Source organism: Amphibalanus amphitrite, unplaced genomic scaffold, assembly GCF_019059575.1.
Source record: "Amphibalanus amphitrite isolate SeventyFive unplaced genomic scaffold, NRLGWU_Aamphi_draft 000290F_arrow, whole genome shotgun sequence".
Lineage (NCBI taxonomy): Eukaryota > Metazoa > Arthropoda > Thecostraca > Balanomorpha > Balanidae > Amphibalanus > Amphibalanus amphitrite.
The window spans coordinates 620,081-630,438 of NW_024881785.1; the positions used below are offsets into that span (position 1 = coordinate 620,081).

Below are 10,358 nucleotides of genomic sequence, written 5' to 3' on the forward strand. Positions count from 1 at the left end.
AGTTAGAGGCCCATTTGAGGCGGCCTTCGGCCGCCTCAAATGGGTTCGAGGCCATCTAAGGGCCTTTTTAGACCATCTGAGGGCCCTTTAAGGCCATTTGAGGGCCCTTTGTACACGGTCTTCAGTGGTCTAAGGATTAGTTAGAGGCCCATTTGAGGCGGCCTTCGGCCGCCTCAAATGGGCCCCTATTCCTTCGAGCTGGGCCCCCCAACTCGAATGGGGGGGGGGGGCACGGGCCCGTGTGCCCCCCTTGTGTGCGCCCTTGGAATCATGTCAAAAATCTAATTTGATTGGTTTTTGGTACATCCTGTTCCCGAGACTGAATTAGGAACGACTTGATAAATTGCATGTATTTAATTTAATTTCATCATAGACCCCAAAGGCATGCACACTTAGATGGAAACCCTCAATTTCATGGCACTCCTGACATAGCCTATAAGCCAGATGGACTGGTGAAGCCAAGCGTTGCTGCCGTCCCGCCGGATCACGCCGCGACGCGGCGGCTTAGCGGGCGGCTGGCGTGTTAAGCGGCACAGTCTACCTTCAGGCGCCGTCGCTAGTGCCATCTAGGGACAAACGGATTTACTACTGCTGGGGCGCGCCGCTGCGTAACTGAGCGCGGCGGGAAAGCGCAGTTACGAAGCAACAAAACTAAACCACCTATCCAGCCCCGTGTATTTGATTGTTATGTGCATGTTCCAGCCTAGTCTGCCTACCCGTGCTATAACCCACCCCGCGCATGGCGACTCCTTGGTGCTGTACTGAGCTGACAGTCCGTTTTTGTTTGATGTGTTGGGTTAGGCCCTTTCGGTCTGACGAGACCATTTCAGAGCCGGAAGGATGGTAGGAATTAGGGGGAGACATTGGTCTGGGCAGGCACCCTAGTGAGTCATCGGGGCTGAGCCCGTCAAGAGGACAGGCCACCCAGCCCCAAGGTACTCACTGCACCCGTCTACGGGATGCGCTCCCTCGGGAGCAGCGGTGCCGTTCCAAGGCAGCAGCCCGCATGAGATAAAGTTGCCTGTCCAGCCCGGAGGGGTTGCGGCGTGGAGAAGAAAGATTTCAGTATCCTGAGGATAGAAGCACGGAACGGGTGACAGCCCGTCTCTGTGCCAAATGCGGCCCGCGATAACCACAGTCAGTGAAGCGCGTAAGGGATTGCTGTCTCCTCAGAATCCGGGACCGGGCAACACGCGAGAGTGATGGTCGGATACAGTCAGCAACGCTATCCGGGTGTCTCCTCAGTCCGCACTCAGCCTGCTTCTCCCGTTGACCGGCTGCATGCTTCATGGTTTTGTTTCTCCCCGTTACAGTTTCTTTCGAATACATCGTCGAAGCATCAGCCCCGCGCAGGTAAAACAGACACTTCGCTCCGATTCTGTATTGAACCAGAGGATGACAGTGAAAAGTGACAATGGGGCTGAACATAATGCCACTACCCTACGTTGTACATACATCCCGCTCGGCGGCTGCAACTGCTATCATACTCGTACTTGTCACACACCACCAGATGGAACATCCGCGCGGCATTGGAACAGACCTGCTTCGTCGGAAAACACAGGTTGGCGGGACTTCCGATTGTACCCTGATGGACTAATCACCTCGGCTCGGAACGACAAGTCAGGATAGCTCGGCGACCAGACCGTATGGCAGATGGTAGATCACACGAAATCGCGACAACTTCACACATCAGTCGCTATCTTGGGATGCAAGTTTTGATGACCTCGTGACGACATACAATGCTCAACGGGTTACCCATTGTCTTCTGAACCAACAAATGAGATGGAAATCCGCATTTGAAACAAACTGAAGCAAATAATACCCATCTTATCCGCCGGCCGGCATCTGTCACTCAGAAATCTTACCGTCACACAGATATCTCACCCGTGTGACAAAATCTGATATTGCCACGCCCATAGCGCCAATGTGACAATATCAGGGACGATGTTGGCAGCATAACATCACTGTGGGTACACTGCAAGACGACAGCGGCCCGCCCTGCCGTCCGCTACCCGCCCGGCCCGCGGCGCCCCTCCGTTCACTGGAACACAGGCGGGGGAGGGGGCGGCTGCTGCGGCGGCGGCTGCGTTGGCAGCGGCGGCGGCGGCCGGCTGTAGGGCAGAGCCGCGTGCGCCTGGCCGCCGCGCCCCCGGAACACGGGGCCGACCGGAGAGGAATAGTCACCCCCTCCTCCACCGCTGGCGTTGTGATAGGTCGCGTTACTGAACTGGCCGGCCTCTGGCATGTTAAAGTCTCCCTGGTCGCCCATCTCGAGACCGGCGCTGGCGCTGAAGCCGGCCGCCGCGCCGCTGTAGCCGGCCGCAGCGCCGCTGTAGCCGCCGGCGCTGGCGCTGTAGTCGCCAGTGCTGCCCAGCGCCGCGCCGCTGTAGCCGGGGTCGCCGCCGCTGGCCGGCGTGTAGCCGCCGCTGGCCGGCGTGTAGCCGCCGCTGTAGCCGGGGTCGCCGCCGCTGGCCGGCGTGTAGCCGCCTCCGTTACCGATCCAGTCGGTCCCCCCGCCCTTACCAAGCCAGCTGGCCCGGCCGCGGCCGATGCCCCGCGCCAGGCCGCCGCCGGAGAGGCCGCCGGTGGTCAAGCCGCTGTTGCTGGTGCTCAGACCGCTGCTCAAGCTGACGCTGTTGAGACTGCCGCCGGCCAAGCTGCTGTTCGTGTAGCCGCTGCCTTTGAGGCTGCCGGCACCGAAACTGGCGCTGGCGGTACCGGCGCCGCCGCTGGTGTACCCACCGCTGTTGTACCCACCGCTGGTGTACCCATCGTTGTTATACCCACCGCTGTTGTACCCAGCACTCTTGAGCAGACCGCCGCTGGTAAAGCCGCCGCCGGGTCCGCCACTGGTGCCCCTGCCGCGGCCGCGGCCGCCCCTGTCACGAGTGGAGTACGGCGTGCCCCGGCCGCGAAACCCTTCCCCGAAGCCGCGACTGTGGGACACTTTGTTGCCGGCAATCTTGTTGGCGTGCTTCTTCGAGTTCATGTGCTGAAACAAATGGAGCGTCAGAGTTTTGTCATTCCTGGCGAGTCACATCCTTTCCCATGAGTAACATTTATATTTCATAGAAAATAAACTTTGCTGTTCTGGTTTGACAAGTTCTTGAAGTATCTGGCACGGATTCGACGATCAAGTTTAGCTACACTCATAGTGTATAAAATGAATACCTATGTCGCTAACGCTCCATCAAACATAACTTGAGGCTATGTTCCGCAATAGTTCCAGTGAGCGTTCACTCATCGCCTGCTACGGAAGGGCTGTTTAATCCTTTTTATATCCACGACAAAAACATGTTTGCGCATTCGTTTTTATGTGTGTCCACTTCGTATGTTTGCATTGATGACATGGGCAATATGAAAATAGACAAACACTGTTCGAGCTACTCAGGTTACGAAGAAACATTTGTGTTTCTCCGAAAGTTCTATAGAAAATGCTGATCATTGAGCGAGCAACAGAATTGTTCTCCACGACTAAGATATTAACAACAAATTGTGAGTCCTCCCGTCACATGCCGGTCCCGTAGCTCAGTCAGTAGAGCGTTGGACTTCGCGTGGTGAGAGCACGCGTTCCCGGTTATAACAGTCCGGGCTCGAAGCGCGAAGGGCGTTTGAAGTTTGAGCCTCCTGACAGGTATGGTTGCGGTTGGTTGCAGGCCGCAGTCAGGCGAAGTCAGTGAGGGGACCGGCCGTGCGCGGCTATGTGTGCACGTTGAACTTTGGACTCCAAATTCTGCCATAGAACCGGAATTGCGTGATCGGAGGGTAGAGGGCAGGGCCAACGCAACAAGCTTCGCTTAGCGGTGGCTCTGTCCTTGTGATTCCTTCCCATCAAAAGGTTCGAACTAAATTTAATGCGGGAGTTCACACAACGTTTTGGTTGAGACAATGTGCATAATCAAAATTGATCTAATTCGCTTACACTAAGGATGATAATGTACTTTTGTTTTCATATTCTACCGATGTGTAGCATATCGAGTAAATCATTTATGAATTTTCAAAGTTTAAAGAACATATAATTTTAATGTAAAAGGGGCGCCGTTGTCGTAAAAACTAAACGCAATCTTAATTCTTAAAAAAGCACCTATATTCAATACTTAATAATAATACATAAAACTCCTGGAATATATTTCATGCCAATGAACTTACAGCTAATTCAGACAGAACTGATAAAACTTCGGTGCCGACTGACGCAATACCAGCCTTGAGCATCAACGAACTTTTAGGTTCGCTTGAACTTTCGAAACCCGTCCAGGCGAACACATCACCAAACAAACCGTGTGATGCTTTCATCAAAACTTTTCCAAACCAGGCCTAAATTATCCTGTTTTGATAGCTACGCCTATTGGTTTTTTTAAAGGTCTGATATTCTAACAATCTACCCCATGTTTGGATATGAATGATTTGCTTAAATGAAATGATAACGTGACTCGGACACACCCGCACATCCGTTAGCCAAGTTATTGAGACCTACGTTCAGCTGTCTCAATGTTACACTACATATAAACGCCCTTTAAAGTTTCACATAATACATAATGACTCAAGGCTTAAAAACAACACGCGACACTGCACCTACCAATGATGCAAGGTGTACAAAGCCCACAACACATTACTGGCTACTTATCAACGCCCGCCATAGACGGAGCCAATGTAACCGGCCCAACATTAGTAGCGAGTCGATGGATTTACCTGGTCGCGCTGGCTCTCCGAGTTGAGGTCCACATTGCACGCGACGCACTTGAAGGTCTGCACGGGCGGCTTGGCGGGCTTGCTGTCGACGGCGGTTTTCGGTTTTGCTGCAGCGGCTGTAAAAAGGCACGTTGAGATACAGGGGTTACGAGTGTTGAGATGAGGGGGTCACAAGCGGACTAGCCCCACAAACGGTTTTCTATAGAGACCAGAAGTCTGCAAGAAAACTAAGCAACATTACAATCGAAGACTAAACATTACATTACATTACAATTAAACAGGTACTCAATCCGTCAATATTATCGCGTGATAGCGACCAAGCATCACTGTCTCGCCGGTCGTGTATACAATTACAGACCCCGTAGCCACCCTACTTTCCACACTGTGTCCACCGCACCTGCAGCAGCTGTCCCAGCGGCGGGGGCGGTCCTAGAGACTGGTGTAGCTCCAGCGGCGGGGGTTGTAGCTCTAGCGGCGGGGGCCGTGGCTCCAGCGGCGGGGGTGGCTCCGGTGTCGGAGGCCAAGGCTGAGGGAGCGACGGCAGCGGGTTTGGCAGAAGTGGCCACGATCGGGCCCGCGGCAGCGGACGGCTGACTGCCCGTGCCGACACCAACTGCTACCGGCTGCCGGTCAGCCAGCACGATGGCACTGCCGCACCGCTTGGTCTTCTCGTTCATCTTGTGTCGGCTTCCTGCCAGGGCACAGGCAGATGAGTGATCAGATTCAACACACTTCATACATGACGGTCAAACGGACAGTCAAACCAGGCGTATAGGACATCTATAGAGGTCCCTCGTGCTCCGAAATCCCTCGAAACTGGTGTGAAATATCATGGTGAGCGGGGGTCGCATACGTGCCGCACGCTCGGACAATAAATAAGTGTTTTCCGATTTCTCACAGATTTCCCCTGGGTGTGAAAACATACCGCTGAGATGCATGGCCAGCTGTTGTGAAGAATTGAGCGTGATATCGCACAGGGCGCAGCGGAACATGCTGTTGATTCCGGTAGCTGCCGGGATCTTCTCTTTCAGATCAGATAGGATCTGTCGCGATTTCACCTGAAAGTGCATTGATGACATTAGGCGTATTCAACTGCGATACGTTTTTTTTTTTCATAACCAACACGTTAGCGCATAATTATTCATAAAAAGTACAAGGTGAAAGGTAATTTGTAAACTTGGATACAAGCTAAATTGTTACTAGCTTCGGATCTTATTTCGAATAGATCGAAAATGTCCGTCCGTAGCTCAGTTCGTAGAGCATTGGACTCCAGCGGCGAGAGCCCGGGTTCGAGTCGCTCCGTCGCCTGACGGGGTTAGTCTGCGGTTGGTGGGAGCAGCCGAAGTAAATGGAAGTCAGTTGAGTGGGACAGACTGTGTCGGCTTCGATGGGCCCGTTTTATCCACATTCTACCGTTGCCTGGAGCTGGAATTGCGCGATCAGACGGAAAGGGTCGAGGTCTACGCGACAAGCTCTGTTTACCGTGGGCTCCGGCTATCTCGATCCGCCCATTCAAACATTCGAAAAAAAACTTACATTGATTGCACAACAAAAGTAAGAAGTAGGAAAGTAGTGTGCTAGAGCACTTTGTTATATGTATAACAATATACAACTATGGCCTCCCAAACTTTCCTTTCAGTTGAAGACCAATCCTGGAAGTTCAATGCTTCAAATGTGCTGGGTATGCAATGAATGGAACCGAACAGAAGGAGCATTGTAAGCTTTGCAGTAGTAGACTTACTGCCTTGGCATGTTTGGCTCCAGCCAAGTGAGAATTCAGTTCGATGCTCCTATTGAAGTCCTTGGCGCACACCTCACAGTGCAGATTTGCCTGCTTGAACAGAAACAGAACAGTGGATAGGTACAGCTGCAGTCATAAACAAAAACACATGTATTCCAGATTTACAGCATTTGGTAAAAAGATCGAAAGTCGGTACAATGATCATTTGATCATGGTTCAGATGATTGACCAACTAACATAAACACCATAAGGAAAGCTTTTAGTACTTAAATGAATAGGCACATTAAAATGTATACCAGCTATGGATATAATTTTTATAAAACATCTCCCTGACACGAATCATATCATCTAGTAATAATAATTAATATAATAAGAAACGTATCTGTTTATTATCATCATCAAACTTCAGCAAACCTTTTGATTGGAAGCAGTCTGTTGACTTCCATTGTTGGGTGTAGTTCCTTGGCCCTGATGAGCTTGAGATGAAGGCTTTGAATCCATCCTGGAATGAATGAACACGAAGAAATATGAACGATCAGTAGGTACCTATGACATTAAATTACACTCGGTGCGGACGACGGATATATAGGTATGGAAGACCTCGCTGAGCATTGCTAAGCGTTGTGAAGTACTTAATCCTGCAAAGGGTTCCTGCCCACTGCGGGATTGACGGGAATGAGAGCGCGGAAGACCTGGCGAAACAAGCGGCCGCACTGCCGGAAAGGTCATCTTATGATTTTGCATTAACAATAACTTGAGGCGTCGGACGTGATGCGTGTTGATGAAAAGAGCCCATGAAAGGAGTCGGTGAAATCGTTCCCAATTTTGGGTACGCCGTTCCCATAATAAGGAACGCTGGCAGCGCCAGTGCACCAAAGTGTTCCCAAATTTGGGCACGCTGCCCGGGCGGCGGACTGCTTTAGTAATAGGGGAACGTTTGAAACTATGTTGGGCTTTACAATAGCAAACTTTTTCCCAACAATATTGAGACAAATGTCAGGAGGTTCACGATCATTTGATATTTTTATGGACGTCATTTAACGGTTCTTCTTCTTGTTTTAAATAATGCCCACATGGCGTTTTCATATTTGGGTTTTTCGTTCCCAAAAATGAGCACGCTTGACCATAGTTCCGCCTACTGAGAAGTGGAGTGTGAAATCTGCTGTGCAACTAGGCACCTAGCCCACAACCAGTCTGCAAAGTATGACAATATCGACGAGATCTCGTCGGTGCGGGCTTGATCGGCTGGTGTGGATTTGCCTTGGTGCTGTGCGGATTTAGTGAAGTGCGGTGTGGAATGAACTTAGTGACAGACATGACAGGGCAGATAAGATAGAAGAGGTAAATCAAGAAAAAAAAAACATTGTTGGAACATCTTCGACATCACGTAATTCAGTGTGCTCTCGGGTCCGAATGAGTGTGCAGTGGTCAGAACGGACGGCCAGTGCTGGTGGTCCCATCCATCACGTGGGTCGCCCGCAAGTTCGCACTTTTTGCACTGTTACAACACGAAACGCACCGCATGGCCCTGTGAGGCGCCGGCGGTAGAGTAAGAGAGATGAGCACGGCCGATGAGAGGGATTCAAGATTTGTACGGCCGATGGGAGCCGAGGACCAGAAAATCACCGCTCCGCCGCTTCAAGCAGTCAAATGCGAACAATTTACTGGGTACCTTCCTACGTTTGACGCAGTTAGTAGGTTGCGTTGAAAGAATCCGAGTTTGCTACATTCTGCACTCTGCAGCATTCGTGAACGAGATGCTCTCGGCTCATGTGAGAGTTTGGCGTTGTCGCTCGGTGGTAGGTAGGGCAATATGCGCATGGCTGATGGCAGGCCTTGGGGACCACCACTTTGCCACGGCTAAGTAGTAAAATCCGCTGGGAATGACTTGCCTATCAGATTTATTGTTCGATACAGCTAATGACCTCGAGAAATGCCAAAAATGCATGCAATGGGCCCAATTTTTGCCGTTCATATTTTTATTTCTATAACTGGGGCCTTCACAAGTTGTCAAGCCATTCAGCTAAATGACAGTGTCATTTAACCACTAGGGTAACCATGGGACATACATCGCACAATTATCACCCTGGATGAATCGCCGGGGGCAGGTGCCATATAGGATTCTTGTATTGGCATGACATGCTTTTTATTCTAGTTTTGGTCAGCTCATTTCGTTTCCATACTGCTGAGAGGTCAGGCTTGTGACTCATGTCAATAATTGAGGTCAGTGCGGCTTTCAGCTGGTCACTTGTGCGGGTTCGGTGCATGTTTTATTTTGTACTCTCAGCTGGCTTTGCGGCGGATCTTCCTGCTCTGTCTGAAGGATTGGTGCGGATTTAGAGCTTGGACCGGTGAGCATCGTCAACCTGCGAGCCATACCTACTGGTCCTGATCCCAAAAAACTACAGTGCTTTATGCTATAGGTATGGCTTTATCATTTCCCTTGCCCACATCCTTTCTGATTGCTGAGTGGACAAAACCCATTGAGGTGAGTGAAAATAGGTTGCACCGCACGTTTTAAAATGTGGATCCATTTTGATCAACTTCAGGTTGGGCAAACTAGACTTTTGGAATCAAAATATGGAGGCATCAATAATTTGATTCTGGTGGGAGGAGCCATGACCAAATATGGGCATGGAATCAATTTTTTGATTCATTTGGGTACACTTTTGACTTCAAATGTATCGTTACGGTTGAAAAAAGGCCCATGACGGTGAGATTTTTCTTTAAAAAGGTAGAAAAATGTGGTAGGTTTCCAAAAAGTGTTACCTCAAAACTAAGAAATTGTCTCTTTGGCCTTGTGAATGGGAAAAAGACAGAGCCACTCTCCATCACGTAAAAGCTGTTGTGAGGAAATCACACTGTATGCTATTTTTGTATCATGAATCGCATACTAAACAATCAGTATTTGTGTAAAATGGCAAAATGAAATTTTTAAACCCCTAATTATCATTGTTGTAGTGCTTTTATATTTATTATATGGTTTTTACCTGTTGCTTCAGTTTTTGTATTCTTGACATTTAAAAATTGTGAATTGTTATCAAATGTAGTGAAGGTTAAGTACAACAATGCTATAGGTATCTGTTGTGGTGCTGAGGATACCACTAAATGAGAATAATAGCAAGATAAATGATGTATTCCTGCAAGTCATTGTTGCCTATCTCTTAACATTACCTGTGAATCAAAATAATGATTAGCCAGCTGATGGGGAATCAATATTATGATTATCTGTTTTAAGTGAATCAATTCCTTGATTGCCTTTCACTACCTATATAATTCAAATTGTTATGATAGGAGCAATATTATTTTGCTTAGGAGATAGTTCCAGCATTTCTGTTCAAGATCAGGCATGCTCCTTCTTGAAACACTCTCGTATTTTTATGTGATTGGTAAGTTAGAAATGGTCTGCATTTATGCCCAAATATGGTCATAAGGAATCAATCTTTTGATGCCTCCATATTTTGATTCCAAAGGTCTAGTTTGCCCAACTGAATTAGTAGGTACCTACCTGTCTACCTATAATTTTTGTTATATTACTTTATTATAAATTTTACGCATTTATTATAAATTATACGTACACCGTATCGTAATGAGCTGATTATATGACTTCTGACAGCTAAATGGCTGATTTTTTCGCGTATTTTGGCTTCGAAGCCCTCAACTCACAGCAAATTATGTCCGCTCCTGCGCGCACGCCGCGCCAGCGCGACACACGAGACCTTTTGCGCTGTTTGTATTTTCTGCGTCAGAAGTGTAAAAATGTGAATGAAGTTGAAGGAAAAACTATGTGATGAATAATTTTAAAGCGCTGATTGCCTTTCAAGTTGAATCATAAATGATGCAGTTTTTATTTTGATCTCCAGCATGTATATTTTTTAGAAGTATTGTGGTAATCTTATTTTTCGCTTTGAGTCTTTTTAACAAATCA

The 10,358-nt window shown here is 48.8% G+C and overlaps 1 protein-coding gene across 1 annotated transcript; it reads right to left on the bottom strand.

The window, feature by feature from the left end:
• Positions 1-1,366: 1,366 nt before the first annotated feature.
• On the bottom strand, positions 1,367-10,150 carry LOC122387588 (fibroin heavy chain-like). Its single transcript, XM_043377927.1, has 7 exons — positions 10,097-10,150; positions 6,845-6,932; positions 6,431-6,523; positions 5,615-5,747; positions 5,087-5,380; positions 4,690-4,805; positions 1,367-2,992 (listed from the first exon to the last, which is right to left on the bottom strand). Exons 2-7 carry the CDS (start codon positions 6,929-6,931, stop codon positions 2,039-2,041), a joined length of 1,677 nt encoding a protein of 558 aa, XP_043233862.1. The 5' UTR covers position 6,932; positions 10,097-10,150; the 3' UTR covers positions 1,367-2,038.
• Between the last annotated feature and the right edge of the window lie 208 nt (positions 10,151-10,358).

Coding starts and splice junctions, on each gene's coding strand:
- LOC122387588 (XM_043377927.1), bottom strand. CDS start 6,931: ATGGATTCAAAGCCTTCATCTCAAGCTCATCAGGGCCAAGGAACTACA. Junction 6,524..6,844: donor AGACTGCTTCCAATCAAAAG/GTTTGCTGAAGT, acceptor TTTCTGTTCAAG/CAGGCAAATCTGCACTGTGA. Junction 4,806..5,086: donor CGCTGGGACAGCTGCTGCAG/GTGCGGTGGACA, acceptor GCCTTTTTACAG/CCGCTGCAGCAAAACCGAAA.